Genomic DNA, 17,288 nt, shown 5'->3' with positions numbered 1-17,288 from the left:
GGCCAGCTAACCAATCTGAGCCCATCGCGTATTTTTGAGGGACTGGCTTCATACAACCCGGAAACCATCAGACCGTTTTACAAGGAGGGACAGAGCAGTGTAGAATAAAGGTCAAATATATGAAAAATAATGTAATTTTTTAAAAACGAAGCATGAACACATGTTACAGTGCACCCCACAAACACAATCAAGCCTTCGAAATAATGTGTTTTACCACCCCTTTAACATATAAATGACCAAATAACTAATTGGCATTCTAACTAAATTCGAGATTATGATAAATGGAGTCAGATAAAGATGAATTGGAATTAAATCCCTTTGCCCAGCTGAAAAGACCGAACTCGCAGCGACCTTCACCCGCGATCGTTAGCCTCCATTGGAACGATTTTAGTGGGCCTTACACTCCTGTACATCACGTCAAGGGTTACTCTTTTAGCACAAGTCGACTTGCGTAACGCTGACTGCCGGAAGCCAGTTATTTTAGTATATAAAGTTTTAAATATGGATATTTTGCACTTTTATGGACTTCAAAAATGACACAACAAGTCACTGCCATTATAAAGCTTGGAAGAGCCAGGACATTTTTAATAATGTCCTCTGACTCCAAAACTCTGATTTTATTCGTCTGAAAGAAGAATGTCTTATACACCTAGGATGACTTAAGGGTGAGTAAATCATGGGCTAATTTTCATTTTTGGGTGAACTATCCCTTTAAGATATCTAAGCAAGTCGCTCTCAGTTAAAACGGCTCAAACATGCATTTTAGTCTAAGTCTATAGCTTAAACCTTGTCTGTGAAACCCGGGGGTGAAGTTAATATTCAGGTAGATGCTATAAACATGTTTATAAGATCCAAATTGCTCGGGAAAATCCTTCTTGGCCTGAGAGCAAAAACTAGAAGACAGTTCTGAGTGTTTGCTTTCACATACTTGCATAAAGATGTGTGTACACAGCAGATAAAACATAAAGATCTGCATATCATACATACTTCATTAAGTATGCACACACACACACACACACACACAGCTGGTTTCAGATGGTGCTGATGCTAGTATAGTTCTATTAATAAGCCAGTAAAATCAAGAGAAGGTGATTACTTTACCATCACTGAATATCAAAACAACACTCTGCATTTGAACGGGTTAGATAATTGTCTAACATATTTAGGCCTACATTTAGGAGTTTTTAAAGGCATATAAAATATGGATTACACAGTTTTAACAAACCAAAAACCCTTTTTTTGTCAGTCAAACATAAATTAAACATAGCATAGTTTATTCATTATTTACATCTATTTGCTTTTATGTAAAGAAGACCTATTATGCTTTTATACATGTTTGAACACGCAAAACGTCTGAAAAGTTACAAAGCAGTACAAAGTACAAATCACAAAGTTATTTGTTTCTTACCCATTTCACCTGTATGACTGCCAAATATGCATCACATTAAATGTATTAATTTGTTTGTGTTAAAACTGTGTAATCCAAATGGATGGAATTTTTTATAAGCAATTCAAAAACATAAATCTTGCATGGGCCTGTATCTGATTTTCTCCCATATGCATTGTGTTTGACACAGCTCATTTATCTGTCCATCACTGCCAGTCTCTCTCTTGGTGTTTTCACTTCCACTAGACCAATCCATGAGTGTTTTCCTGTCACCACTGGGCACACTGAGTCTGGCTGTGTCAGCATGTGTGTGTGATTCCCATGGCTTGACAGTGAGAAAACATTTTCCGTTAGTGGACAAAACAGGGAAACAGGAAGCTGGCACACACATGCAAACAAAACATACACTTATTCTGGTCCCAAAACACATTCCATACTAGTCCAAAGTTTAGATAATTGTAAACTCCACTAGTTCTCTGCATTTGCTATAGATTGAGAGTGTTTGCGTGACAACAGTGGGTCCCAACCCGACACGGCTCAAAGACACTGTTATGATGCAAGTATGATTGTTTTATCTTTCATGAGGTCTTAGCCCTCACTTAATTATCAAGTCATGACAAATAAAAGAAAACTAAAGCATTGTATAAATAATACTTTTTTTTTTTTATAAATGTTTACATTTTTATTTGTCAGGACTTTCTTTAAATTTGTGTAAAGGTAAGATTGTCAAATGTTATTCTGTTCCTCACACAAAGCTATCAGATGTCTTAAAATATTATAGGGACCACATTTATGGTAATTTTTTATCATGTTTGCAGCTTGACAGATAATTGTAAAAATAGTATATAAAAAAAGAAAGTGGAACAGAAGGCATTATTCTAAAATAAACATTCCAAACAGTAGAATGAACTATTGTTGTCACATGATCTCATGATGCATGTTAAATCAAAGACTTTATATATAGGAAGACAGTGTTGAAGACATGAATCAGTTATGAATGGGAGAAAGTGCAACGCCCAATATGGCGAATAAGCCCCGCCTTCTAAATGAAAGAGCCAATCGTTAATTAGTAAAGTCATCGCATCACTGCAGCTGCCGTTAGAAGCTCTGGTTGCTATAGTGGCATTCAGTTTTCACCTTGAGAGTGAATAAATAAATAATAATATAAATAATAATAATTATTATTATTTTATTTTAAATACATAAATTAATTCATCAAAAATAATAAATAAATAAATGATAAACATTCCAAACAGTAGAATGATCTATTGTTGTCACATGTTAAATTCAGTGAGTGGAATTCAGTTATCACCTTGAAGAAATAAAATAAAATAAAATAAAAAAACATAAAATACGTAATAAATAAAAATGAATTAAATCAATAAAATAAAATAAAAATACCCAACTGATAATGGAAGTTCAATGCAAGCACATTGCATTGTGGGATAAATTATTCCATGCATTGTTATATACTGCACATTTTGGCAAAGGTAGTAGGTTATTTGTGTATTCTGTGCATACATATTTGCATACTGTGCACATATACATACTGCAGAAATATTCAGAAAATAGACTTTTATAAAAAATAAACAAAAAATTGGGTTGCACTTTATTTTACAGCGTAAAGTACTGGGTAATATAAGGTGACTACATGGGTTAAGGTTAGGTTTAGGTTCAGGGTTAGTGTCTAGTTATTACCCAGTTATTGTGACTACTATAATAAGTACATAGTATGTACATGTTGAACAGGACTGTAAAATAAAGTGCGACCCAAATTTAAATACTGGACAGTACTATTTCCTATATCCAGTGTTGGGTATAGTTACTTTGGAAAGTAGTTAGTTAGGTTACAACGTTACCATCAATTAAAAGTAATCAGTTATGATACAGCGTTACCTATTCATAAAAGTAACGCGTTAGAGTACTCATGCGTTACCAAAAATTAAAAGCCGTTTGCAGCGGCTCACACATGACAGACACAGCCCCCGGCCCCTTTAAATGCACCTAGAAGTCGTGACTCCCGACAATGAATAACGTCAGTCATCCGACTAAATTAACACTGCAGGATAACAATAACAGGAAAGACAGTCAGCAAATGCCTACAAAAGACAGATGAAATTTAATATGAATAATTGATCCATGTCGGTATACACAGCCTAATATTTTTCACTTAGGCTATAATTAAAAAAAATAGCCTACAAAATCAAGATAGCCTATTTACTTTTTATTTATTAAATCCATCCAGGAAATTAGTTAATGAAACATGGATTAAAATTAAGATACAATTAATACAAAACGAAATTCGTTTTAAAGAAAGGCTTTGTGCTTTCTTTTTGAGGTCTCTGTGAAAGTTTTAAAGTCTTTAGTGCCGCGGCGCTTTCAGGGTGGTCGCGTCCGTAATGGAGAAGAACTGTCACGTAACATTGTTTTTTCCTCATAAATGACAAAATACTTTAAAAAAAAAAATACAAAACCATAATTATTATTTTTTTTAAAGGATGGATTTATAGCGTTTTGGGGAAAAATGGATGGATGACCTTCTATTGCCTTTGTTAATTCTCATTTTTTTGAGTTTGTCACGTAAAGTTACCTCCTTCGCCTAAAAATATTTTAGTAAAGCTTGGTAAGAAATGAGCAAAAACAAAAAACAGACGAAAAAACAATTTTACCTCAACTATAACATCAGGCAGGCGGCAGGCCAGATGTCATCCGGGAGAGACTGTCTTTTAAATCCAGTGTTTTTGCATCTCCTCGACTACATAACCGGCCACAAGTTTGTGAACCTCACTGATGGGGACTGTTTTAGCAGAGTTAAAACTCAAACGCTGTTGCTTTGGAGCTGGTGCACCACCGTCGTCCTCCTCAGCAGGCTTTTCACCAACGCAGAGTGGGCATTTTACCGTTATGTTCTTTTCTTTTTCGTTGACAAATTGAAAATAATGTGCGTACTTCCATAAACCAAACGCTGTCCTCTCTGCCATCTTGCCGGGAGTTCGAAAAAAAAAAAAAACCCCACACACACACAGGGTCAGGCGCAGGGCACAGACGTAGGCTATCACAGCCATTGACTTTACGATCACAGAGCTTCGGCTCCGCTGATACATCCGCAGGTGGCACAGTAGACCTAGGCCTACTGTCTGACAAAAAGCAGGCTGCAGTCGGGATTTTCCTTTCCTTAAAATAACGGATTACTTTTTTTAAAAAATAACGAAGTTACTGATTACTTACGCACGAAACTAACGCGTTAAGTTACACATTTCAGGAAAAAAGTAATTAGAGTACTCTAACGCGTTACTTTGTAACGCGTTACCCACAACACTGCCTATATCTGAGTGTCCAAAATGTTTTGTTTTGTTTTCATCACCAAAGCGGTGCATGCATATTCTTACTTCTTTAAAGAGAGGTTGAGTTTGTCTGTGCTGGCTTTAATCTTATTCTGAGCCTCAAGGTGGTTCATGCCGTCAGTGTTGATGCCATCAATGGACAGGACCAGATCTCCCACAGCGGCTCCCGCTTTAGCAGCCTTTCCTCCATCCGTCAGCTGGAAAGACACAAAGCTAATGATTAAAAACAACATAGTGACACACAGAGAAGCCTGCAAGAGCAAGATGGAGACTTCTGACTACATCGGTGTTATGCATGCTGTAGTCCAGATGCTCATACAAACAGATTGCGATTGCCATTTGTTCTGATAGTAAAACTACACGTCACCTTCAAAATCTGTTGCTAACTGATTGACATTATCTGCATAATGCATATGCATCAATAGGTATCGATATCAGGCCCGATACCAAGCTCATGTACTTGTACTCATACTCGTAAAATACCCCCGATACCAAAGGCCGATACATCACGTGATGTAACTGATATAATTTTAAGCGCAAATTAAACCTGAAATTAAAACACAAAAAATGAGCACGGAGAATTTGCTGCTAGCAGTAGATGTGCTTGTAAAACTGTCACATCACCAAAAAAGAAAAAGAAAACAATAATTAATAAATGTATAGGTATCGGTATTGGCGAGTACCAGAAAAAAATATCGGTACTCATACTCAGTCCTTAAAAAATGGTTATCGGTGCATCCGGAATAGTCATATTATTCAGTAAATTGATTGATTTGGGGATGCTTTTTTAAATGCACTACCGGTCAAAAGTTTCTAAAAAAAAATTAAGAATTTGTAAATGTTTTTGAAAGTTTTTATGCTCACCAAGGCTGCATTTATTTGAATAAAAATACAGTAAACAGTACTATTGTGACATATTTTTTTAGACAATTCAATAGTTTAGGGTTGGCATGATTTTTGAAATGTCCTTATGCAGTAAAACAGTAATTTTGTACAAAAATATTTCAATTTGAAAAACTTGTTTTCTATTTGAATATGTTTTCAAATGTAATTTATTCCTATGATGTAAAGCTGAATTTTCCGCATCATTACTCCAGTCTTCAGTGTCACATGATCCTTCAGGAATCAGTCTAATATGAGGATTTGCTGCTCAAGCAACATTTCTTAATATCAGTGTTGAAAACACTAATATTTCTAATGAAACCGTGACACATTTTTCAGGATTCTTTGATGAAATAGAAAGTTTAAAAGAACAGAATTTATCTGAAATTGACATTATGAATGTCTTTAATGTCACTTTTGATCCATTAAATGCATCCTTGCTGAATAAAAGTAATAATTTCTTTTCAAATATTTTAGAACGGTAGTGAACAAATCAGAATTCAAATAAGTGTCTAAAACAGACATGAGCTGCACTTTTGAACTTGGGTTTCACTGTGAAATCTTTAGGAAACAAAAAGAGACTATCAGTAAAAGAAGAGATTTACTTCAAAGACAGCTGAGCTTTCAACAGTAAACAACTCAGCTCTGAAACGGGACAAAAGTTCATGTTTAGTGCAACAAATCCAGTTCAAGTGGTGCATGTGTAAATCACAACGGACGTCCCTGCGAACCTGAGGCCGTTGCGGTCGGGCCAATTCAAACTGAATTAAAGAAAAGATAACTCTGAAATCCCAGCCTGATGCGCAAGTCAAGCGTGACATTACAGCAGGGCAGCAAACTCATAGACCGCAGTCGGCTTTCAATCTCAAACCACTCAAGTGCTCATCAATTATCACATGACCACCTCTTTAATAAGATTATATCTTATATAAACAGAAACCCTGCAGATGGCAGACATATGCTTTCATGTGTGCTCAGCTGCCTTTTATACGAGACACTGTAAACGTTTGAAACTACATCTCATTCATCATTGTTTTGCCACAATCCTGCATGAAAGCGGCACTCATTGAAATGCACTCGAGAAAAGCATTTATGTGGCGGAAAGACAAGAACCTGGTCAAAAACATGTGTTATAAGTATGCAGCGTCGCTGGTTTGAGGCCGCAATAACACAAAACTGTTATTATTTTTTCAAAAAGTGATTTCTGTCATTACTTCTGTTTCCATTGGAGAGTAAACAGAAATACAACACAAGGAGCATCTGAGAGCAATTACAGCACAACAGCACCCAAAAAATGGCTAAAGACAACACAGATGCCGTTATTCACCAAACCGCAATCTCGCCTTAGTAAAGCAAAAGCCAGTTTGGAGGTGGAAACAAATAATTAACTCACAAACACGTGTTTTGGGGTTGTTTTTTAGCCATCGTGTGCGATTGTAAAAGCTTCTTGGGTTTTCTCATTAATGCATTCGAGAACATGTGGTGTGTAAGTCTTTGATTTAGTTGAGTTACAGAACAGATGTATGCTGTGCCCTCGAGGACAACAGCGGACACTGCACACACACACACACATCAACACACACAATAAACACATCTGAAATCAGTGTACGGAAGAAGTTTCAAAGGAAAGGAAATGGGACCAATATGAGATCTGATGAAGAACAAGGCGCGAGTGTGTGTGTGAATGTGTGTACAAATGTATGTTTAGTGAATGGGGCCAGGTTGGTTCTGCATTGTTCCCAGGCCTTTCAAGGTCCTGAGTCGTCCGTAGGGCAGAGAGGACTGGTTTGAGTCTTACTGCAGCATTAAATATTGCCATTTTCTTGGACGATTCTGATTTTTTTGTAAGTGTGACCTGCCGATACTGATTTTTGACCGATTACGCTTTTTTCTAAGAACTTTAATTGACAGCATATTAAAAAAATCGACTTCTCATTACTGAAGTAAAAAGTCAGTAATAAAATAAGAACAAATAAACAAATTGCAAACAACAGCATTTAAAATGCAATAGAATAAAGAGCTATGAAAGTTTTTCAGGTGGTAGGTTATTATTCAGGTAAGAAATACTTCAGAAAGTAATCAAATGTAAAATAACAAATGGATAGTCTTTATTGTAAAAATGTTATATAGATTAATTGTTACGATAAAAGTTATAAAACTTATTCAGTAAAAAGCAGAGAGTGATTTTTTTAATCTTTTGTTCTTTGATTAAAATTAATGACAGACAGCAGCAGGAATATTAGGCTGCTGTCCCTTTAAGAGTTAATGCACGGATCCAATTCATTGTTTTACACAACTTCTTTCCCAACTAATGTTCCAAAAGACGGGCATTTTGACATAATTTTGTAAGTAACTGACTGTTTAAAGGAACACTCCACTATTTTTGAAAATATGCTCAACTTTTAAAACTTGACTCTTCTGTTGTTACATTGTGTACTAAGACTGACGGAAAAATTAAAATTTGTGATTTTCTAGACCGATATGGCTAGGAACTATTCTCTCATTCCTGCGTAATAATCAAGGAGCTTTACTGCCGTACCATGAGTGCAGCGGCGCAATGATTTTACTATGGCTAACCAACGTGACAACCTGTTTGCACAGGGAGCGTGCTGGGGACAATTTTCATTAACTCTTGGAAAATGAGCCTAATTTTTAAAAAAGGGGAGTGTTCCTTTAAGCACTGTAAGCCACTCATTTTGGTACTTGTGACTCACAACCCAGCGGCTTGTGCGCTCTAATTGAGATCTAATAAATTAGATCAGGGTTTGTAAGTCTCTTCTGCTCAGAGGCTGGATTTATTTGATCAAAAATACAGTAAGAGCTGTAAAGAATTTAAATATTATTATTACAACTAAAAATATTTAAAATGTAATTTATTCCTGTGGTCAAAGCTGAATTTTCAGCATCATTACTCCAGTCTTCAGTGTCACATGATCAGAAATCATTCTAATATGCTGATTTGCTGCTCAAGAAACATTCATTATTATTATCAATGTTGAAAACAGTTTGTCATGGCTGTAGGTGTAGTGAAGCGCATGACGGAGAAGGAATACCAGGAATACACAGGGGATCGTGGGAGAAATAAACAGACATAACCAGGTTAAACTGAGGATACGAAACCATGAACAGACAGAACTCGGGGTTTAAACACACAGAGAACGTAATCAAATAGAAACAGGTGTGTGGAATTACGGACTATGAAACTAATTAACAAACAGGAAAATTAACTGGGAACTAAGAAGGAAAACAGGAAGAGTGAAAACTAAACTAAAACAGAACATGTTACACAGTTATGCTGCTTCAGATTATTTTCAGGATTCTTTGTTGAATAGAAAGCTCAAAAGAACAGCATTTATTTCAAATCTATTTCAATTATAAATAAACATTATAAATGTCTTTTCTGTCACTTTTGGTCAATTTAATCTATATTTGCTAAATAAAAGTATTGATTTATTTAAAAAGGTACACTATGTACATTTTTGTTGTTCAAAATTAACAACATTTAAATAATGAAGTTTCTGTCTGACCCTGTTTCACTATGGTAAGCCTATTATAATTGTTTATATTTTAGATCTGTTGGGATGGTTTTTTTTGCGGGAAATTGCGGACCGTTGCGTGTCTTCTCATATCCGTAAATAGAGAAAAGTTGCTTTGGTTACTTTCGTGTCTCGTGTATGGTGTGGGAATGGCGTTAGATGTCACAACGAGCGACTTGGAGCAGCTAAATCTCGGGAATAACGGGAATCACCCGTTAAAAAAAACAAGAGGAGGAGTCTCAGTCAAAAAGAGAACGCGACAGAGCTCGTAATAAAACAAGAATAAACATTGGCTTGGCTTTTCAGAGATGGCGAGAACTGAGGGATTTGAAATGTTGTAAAAGTGGCGCGGAGATGATGGCGTTTTAATACTCAACAGGTGAGTGAGGTATTTTATTGCACAGATAAACTGCCAAATGTAGCTCTCTGACAGAGTTCATTGTAAAGCATCATCTATTGTGAAGGCTCGTCTCATTATGGTTGTTGTAAAGCTGTGCTGAGATTTATTTTCAAGGAAGTACACTCTAAAAAATGCTGGGTTAAAAACAACCCAAGTTGGGTTGAAAATGGACTAACCCAGCAATTGGGTTGTTTTAAGCAAACATTTAACCCACCCGCTGGGTTAAAACGACCCATTCACTGGGTTAAAACAACCCAATTGCTGGGTTTGTCCATTTTCAACCCAACTCGGGTTGTTTTTAACCCAGAATTTTTTAGAGTGTAGCGTGTCTATTAATGGGTAAAGATACAGTAACGTCTGTAGCTAGTCGGCTTGAGATTCTTTTCATCTAAATTGGTTATATCGCTTAAGCCTAGTAGTGAATGTTTTATGATCAGTAGGATAACCATATTCATCCACACAGTCACGCAGAGTCAAATGCATGCATGTGTTTTTTTCTTTTTCCAAAAGTTACTTATGGTGCTTTTCCACTTCGTGGTATGACGCGGCACAACTCGGCTCACTTTGCTTTGGCTCGGATTGGTTTTCCACTGCATTTTAGTACCGCTTCAAAGTGGGTGGGATTATAGACTGATCGTTATAGTTGCTGCGCCTCTACTGCCGTGACATCATTGTAAATGTGACACAAACAAACGCACAACACAGGAGCAATGGAGCATATCGATGGAATGGTGTTCTTGATTCTCACCATGTGGATGTTTTTCACTGCTAGAGGATGAAGTTTGTTTCTAGCAGGTTTGGTGTCTCGTGTCTCAAATCCAATGACGCTGGAAGTGACGATTCTCTCTGGCCAATCAGTTATCTGCAGTGTTTACAAATCGTATTTTAGTATCGGTACGGCTCGCTTGGAAGCTCAAGGTGGTACTATTTAAGTGAGCCGTACCGAGCCGTACCATGCAGTGGAAAAGCGTCAATAGTGTGCCTTTAAAAAAAAAACATGTAGATGCGGAAGCATAAATGAGCTTAATGAGCTCATGCATGTGACGTACGAGATCCAATATTTGGCAGCTAATTTCAGCGCTCATTTCAGCTAAAAGCCACTATAATTTCAGTCTTTCCCCTCACACAACACTGATACACAGACCTCATTAAACGTGGAATATTTCACCATGGCCCTTTCTGACCATTTTCAGACCTTGGTCACTGAATGCTTCCATTGCATGGAAAAAGCTACATCCTTAGTTATTTTGTTTTCAATGGAAAAAAGTAAGTCATAGAGGTTTAGAACAACAGCTTACTCAAACAGCCTGTAAGCAAACACACATTTTTGGTGTGTATCGCATGTTTTAGCTCGGCATGGTGTTAAATATTTTCACGACTTGTTTACTCGTGTGGTGTGACGGTGGTTTAGAACATCAAGTCGCCACATTAGTAATTAGAGGGCTGCTGGTTTCAGTGTTGCAAATGTTTTCTGCTGTGTTAGTGGATTCAAACACTTTTGCTCAAGAGACACTTAGTACCAGCATAGAAATTGGGTGATTCTTTAAAGGGGCCCCTTTTTACAAGATGTAAAATAAGTCTCTGATGTCCCCAGACTTGCATGTGAAGTTTTAGCTCAAAATATAATTTTTTTTATAGCATGTTAAAATTGTCGCTTTTTGTGGGTGAGCAAAAGTGCGCCATTATTATGTGTCCCTTTAAATGCAAATGAGCTGCTGCTCCCGCCCCCTTTCAGGGAGTTTCAAGAGCTTGTGTTAGCAGCTCAAATTACCTCATGCAGTCTCGCACTGAAAATGTCAGAAACCGTTCAGCCTTTTTTGTTCAAACTTGTCTGCTATCACCAGACCAAGCTCAATCTTTTAAGATTGAACATTGGTCTGGGGAGTCTGCTCTGTATTTTCTACTGCACAAGAGGTGTGATCAACGGGCATAGTTCAAATGACTCTGTACGCAATTGGATAGTCCTTCAACCAATCAGACCAACGATCCATCGCTTCTCTATCCGTCATTGTGTTAAACCTGCCAATAGTGCGCCAGGTGGATAAGCTGGTTTGTGATTGGTCCCCGCAAATTTGTAACAGGTTTCCAGCCTGAGCTGCAGGGCGAAATCAAATCGCCGGCAGATCGGGCTGGGTTTAACCAGTCTATGTTCAAACCAGAGTCAGACAATGATGGAGAGACTCAAGAAGACGTGACAACGTAGAATGCATCAGGACATTTTTGAATGGTTAGTTGATTAATTTATGTAGTGATGTGGAGTTAACTATCTTCAAGTCATTGATTAGCATATTCTGTCACGATAATCTATAAATCGCTGGTGTGGGAACTGTTGTAAGATGCTTTCAGAGCCAGAGAATATCTGCTGCATGTAGATGGAACAGGTAGTTTAGTTTAATTACGGTTATAACTTATGTTGTCATCTTGCTAAGGGGCGGTAGGGGAGCGAAATCGGAGCGGCTCATATTTTCCCATGCTTGCAGAGAGAGGCTTACCAAAAAAAAAGTTACTGGATTGCCCTTTTCACGTTTTCTGGTTTGGTAGATGCACCGGGGACCCGATTATAGCATTCGAAGGATTAGTTTTTTTTAATTAGTTAAAATTTCTTGATAATTTACTCACCCCCATCTCATCCAAGATCTTCATGTCTTTCTTTCTTCAGTCGCAAACCTATTAAGTTTTTTGAGGAAAACATTCCAGGATTTTCCTCCCCATCATAGACTTCAATGGCAACCAAAATGTTGAAGGTCCAAATCAATGCAGTTTCACAGCGCTTCGAAGCGCTTCAGAGGCTCTGCACGATCCCAGCCGGTGAAACCATCTGTCATTTTCTAAAAATGACACACATTTTTATCCTCAAATGCGCAACTTCTGTGTTGTTCTTCTTCACTGCGTATGACGCTGTCACATTGGAAAGGTCACGGCCGTGACGCACGTGGAAGTCCCAGTGCCGAAAAACTCCATCTCATGTTCTCCTCCAACTTTAAAATTGTCCAACATCGTTATTTTACCTTTATTTTTGAAAAGGCCGTTTGATATCGTCTTGCACGTTCGTTTTAACACTGGGACGGTACTTCCACGTACCGTGGCCTTTCCGACGTGATGACAACACGTTGTGAAGAGGAACATAAGTCGCGCATTTGAGGTTATTCAAATGGGTTTTGTAGAAAATGGCCGATGGTAAGATAAGACCCTATTCCTTGTCTGGGATCGTGCAGAGCCTCTGAAGCTCTTCGAAGCCCTTTGAAACTGCATTGATTTGGACCTTCAACCCGTTGGTTGCCATTGAAAACCATCATATGGAGAAAAATCCTGGAATATTTTCCTCAAATTTTTTTTTATTAATTTTTGACTGAAGAAAGAAAGACATCTTGGATGAGATGGGGATGAGTAAATTATCAGGACTTTTCATTTTGAAGTGAACTAATCCTTTAAACACAGAAAAACTCTGAATTTCATGATATGTCCCCTTTAAATGAATCATTCATAAGCATTGACCACATAGGAGATGTTTAGCTAAATACAATGAAGCATGCAGGAATTAGGATGCTGGCACCAAAAAGGATATAAAAGTATTATAAAAGAAACAAATATAGTCTCATTCATGTTTTGAATGAATGTGTTCAATTGTCCAAACACACAATTGCACATATAAAGCTGAAATATAACAGGATTTTACACAGTGTAACTGTGACGTCATACCGCATCCAGATGGCCCGCCACTCCAGCATCAGTGGTTTTACTGTTTCTGAAGGTGTTGCACGGCTGCTCGGCGAACAGAAGGCCTATTCAACTTCATAAATGTCCCTCAGAGACACACTGACCCATGCAGTTAAACTAGGTGCGTTCATTAATTTTAATCTAAACACACATAAACTAGCTGTGAATGCTCATAAAACGGCGCGAGTGCTGTCGCAATCAATACTCTGAGCAGAATGCAGTCTGTATATAAAGACCGGCCAAAACTGTCAAGAAACGTCATTGCTGAGAAAATGTGTGCAGTAATATTCAGATGAAGTGTCTGAGACGGATACCATTTGCTTCATCGCGTTACACCGAACAGATCTACGCAAATAATTAAGTCATGTGTTTGAAAAGTCAGACAAAGAGGCATTTTATTCGGTTCTGGGTTGTAATAACTGGCTGCGTTTGAAAAAAATTGGGTGATTATTCACTTAAGGGCACTTTTCTGCCTAAGAAAATCACACCAAATCACATATTCTATAAAATAAAATTAAATAATATAATAATTCAATAAAAAGGAATAATTATATATATATATATATATATATATATATATATATATATATATATATATATATATATATATATATATATATATATATATATATATATATTCCTTGTTATTATATATATAAAATATGATTTCTTGACGTGAATGATATGATTGACTCAAAAACATTGATAAATCTTGAAAGTTTTCAGAACAGTACATGAATGAAAAATAAATAGCTATAAAAATATATAATAAAATATTTTAAAAAATACAAATTAGATATTAGTCATAGTGGCATTCAAGCCAAAATGAATTTATTTAAAGCGAAAATTAAACTGTATGGGGCTAGTCTCTCATTCGGCAAAAATATAAATATGTTTCCATATTTGCCATGAAACGAAGCCATTATGTAAAGACTTTGTACTTTATTCGTGTTCCAATATCCATGGAAAACACCATCCAATGTGCAAAAATATGTTTGGTTGGGCGCTGGGCACACTGATTTTTACAGCAGACCATTTACTTTGAGCAGAGTAAATTATGTTTGGTTGACTGTATTTGATGATGAATAGCTGAAATGTCAAGTTAACAACGCTAGAACTGATATGTTGTGTGTGTGAGGCGCCTGCATGTGTGATCAGTTAGATTTAATAAAATAAATATATAAAGAAAACAAATACAATGCGTTAGTGTGTCACAAAAGGCATTCTGTTGTTATGCTGCTATTTGCGCATGTAAAGCTAATTTATTTTGACTTTCTAATCTTAAGGATTAATGGTCGATAATGAACTTTGTCAGAAAAATAAATCGAAATGATCAAAATGCTCTCATTAAAATTCTCCGCCAGATTTGCTGCTGCATGCAAGTTCACACGAACTCAAAAACTTGCGTACATGAGCTAAAACCTGATGTGAGATTTGATCGTAGCCACTGCTCAAATATATTGATAAATGCCAAATTTGCGTGGAGACGGCTGTACACCCAGTTTTCTTTCAGACGTTAATTTCATAAATGAGGCCCAGTATCTCTTCATCACAGCACCTGTTAGTGTGTGGGGTATATTAGGCAGCAAATGAACATTTTGTCCTCAAAGTTGATGTGTTAGAAGCAGGAAAAATGGACAAGCGTAAGGATTTGAGTGAGTTTGACAAGGGCCAGATTGTGACGGCTAGACGACTGGGTCAGAGCAGTGGAGAACCGGCCACAGGGTCATGGAGGAACAGTGGAGAACTGGCCACAGGGTCATGGAGGAACAGTGGAGAACCGGCCACAGGGTCATGGAGGAACAGTGGAGAACCGGCCACAGGGTCATGGAGGAACAGTGGAGAACCGGTGACAGGGTCATGGAGGAACAGTGGAGAACCGGTGACAGGGTCATGGGCGGCCGAGGCTCATTGATGCACGTGGGGAGCGAAGGCTGGCCCGTGTGGTCTGATCAAACAGACGAGCTACTGGAGCTCAGATTACTCAAGAAGTTAATGCTGGTTCTGATAGAAAGGTGTCAGAATGCACAGTGCATCACATTTTGTTGTGTATGGGGCGGCATAGCCGCAGACCAGTCAGGGTGCCCATGCTGAAAATTCAGCTTTGCATCACAGGAATAAATTACATTTGACAATATATTAACATAGAAAATAACTCTTAAATTGTAATAATATTTCATAATATTATTGTTTTTACTGTATTTTTGATCAAATAAATACAGCCTTGGTGAGCATGAAAGGCAAAAGCATTTATATCACCGGTTTTGATCTCAGAATGACCAATCAGAATCAAGTACTGCAAAGTGCTGCGTAATCAAATGGCATAAATGGCTGAATGAATGGTTGAGTTTGTTTCCTGCCCATCTCACGTTCACATGTGGAATCTTACAGGTGGTTTTGAGCAGATTTATTTGTGAGACTGGAAGCAGAATCAGCTAACTTGATGAGTAGAAGTGGTACAACTTGTACTTAATGGCCATATCATTAACAATTCAGCTAAATTATTTATGACACCATATCAGGTTTCATGGAAAGCAAAGATATCTTCATTAAACTGTAATGTTTTCCCATAAGGGCCATTTAAATGGATCCAACAGATACATGTTATTTACTGTGCGTGTGTGTTTCTACAAACTTGACTATAGTATTAATAGAGTGATAGTGTGACTATAATGTTTCTATAATACAGAACAGACCTGCTGCCAAAATACACCTTACATGCATTCTAAAAATCTTCGGTTATTTTTTCTACCCATATCCTGATTTGAGCCTTTTGGGTCATTTGTTTGGGTTATGTTTTCAGTGTTTGAATGTTTTTTTGTGTTTTTGTGTCAGACGTAACAACCCAGTGTTTGGGTAGTTTTTGTGTTACCCAGTTCCTGGGTTGAGTTATTGAGTTACAACCCAGGGGTTGGGTTATTTATCGTGGTACTCGTAGGCTTTTTGCGACCTTTTCAGGAGAGAGCAGTGCAGCTCCATCAAATTGGTGAATGTCTTCGGTAAAATACAAGTTTGTGTAGATTTTATTTTATCTATAAATTTGTTATTGTGCAGTATGGCAACATACAGGGGCGCGATGTGAGTAACCGAAACGAGTGTCGCGTTGGCATTTCCGCGTGATAGAAATGCCTGATGAAATCCATAGGATGTTAAAATATGTTCTCAGAGCTGTACACAGGTTATGGAGCCAGTCACTGCATATTTCGGTTAAAAGAGAAACGCAAGGCGGGGGTTCGAGGTTAGAAGTTCCCCCACTGAACATGACACAAGATCCAGCACCGTTATGGTGGAAATGCGACAGCAGAGACTGGTCGATTACACTTGAATTACTTTTAATGTTTAATTTTTACTTCTAATATTGTTAAACGAGCTTAAATGTAGGCAATATGCATTAAAAAATATATAAAATATCCTATACTGTAAAATGTGAACCAAAATAAAGGAATTATCATGCAAAGCATTGGTTGTGTTGAGTATTTTAAAAAAGTTTAGAGGATTTAGGTGTCAATCCGTAAACATTAATTCATGTATGAAGTAAAAAAATAAGCTAGTATTATAGTAAAAACAAAATCCACCCATTAAGCTGGGTAAAATTAACCCAACATGTGTTCTATCCTATATTTGTTTTTTAACATACATTTGATTCAAACCTAGAGAGAGAAAGAAAGACAAACACAGTACTGAAAACTGGTGGTACCATGGCACAATGTTAGTGTCAGATGGCACAGAAGTACAGAAAGAAAGAAAAAGAGAGAAACTGACATTGACACAGAACACACACCCAGCTGTGATCCTGTGTACTGACACTAACCAGCATGTAACGGCAGTTCCAAACCGCAGTCTTATAAAGCCTAGTTTAGACCAGATCCCTGTATTAAATCCCACCATAAACCAGAACTTAGAATATTAAATCTCTGTAAAGCTGGCTGGGGTACAGCAAGGCCCAAACCAACCCAATCCCGCTGCCAAACTTCCCACCGCTTTTCACACAAAACAAAAATCACACTCCCATAACCTCAGAC

The 17,288-nt window shown here is 37.3% G+C and overlaps 1 protein-coding gene across 2 annotated transcripts in view; it reads right to left on the bottom strand.

Moving 5' to 3' along the window:
• Positions 1–17,288, bottom strand: part of pdlim5a (PDZ and LIM domain 5a) — a 91,780-nt gene that overhangs the window by 63,225 nt on the left and 11,267 nt on the right. For both annotated transcript variants that reach the window (XM_079815878.1, XM_079815877.1), the window contains exon 3: positions 4,777–4,928. In XM_079815878.1, the coding sequence (XP_079672004.1) occupies positions 4,777–4,928 (152 nt within the window). The remainder of the gene's footprint in view (positions 1–4,776; positions 4,929–17,288) is intronic.

The sequence above is a fragment of the Gobio gobio genome, assembly GCF_949357685.1.
Source record: "Gobio gobio genome assembly, chromosome: 4".
Lineage (NCBI taxonomy): Eukaryota > Metazoa > Chordata > Actinopteri > Cypriniformes > Gobionidae > Gobio > Gobio gobio.
Note: the sequence above shows the minus strand (reverse complement) of the source record. Positions and strands in the feature narration are given on the sequence as shown.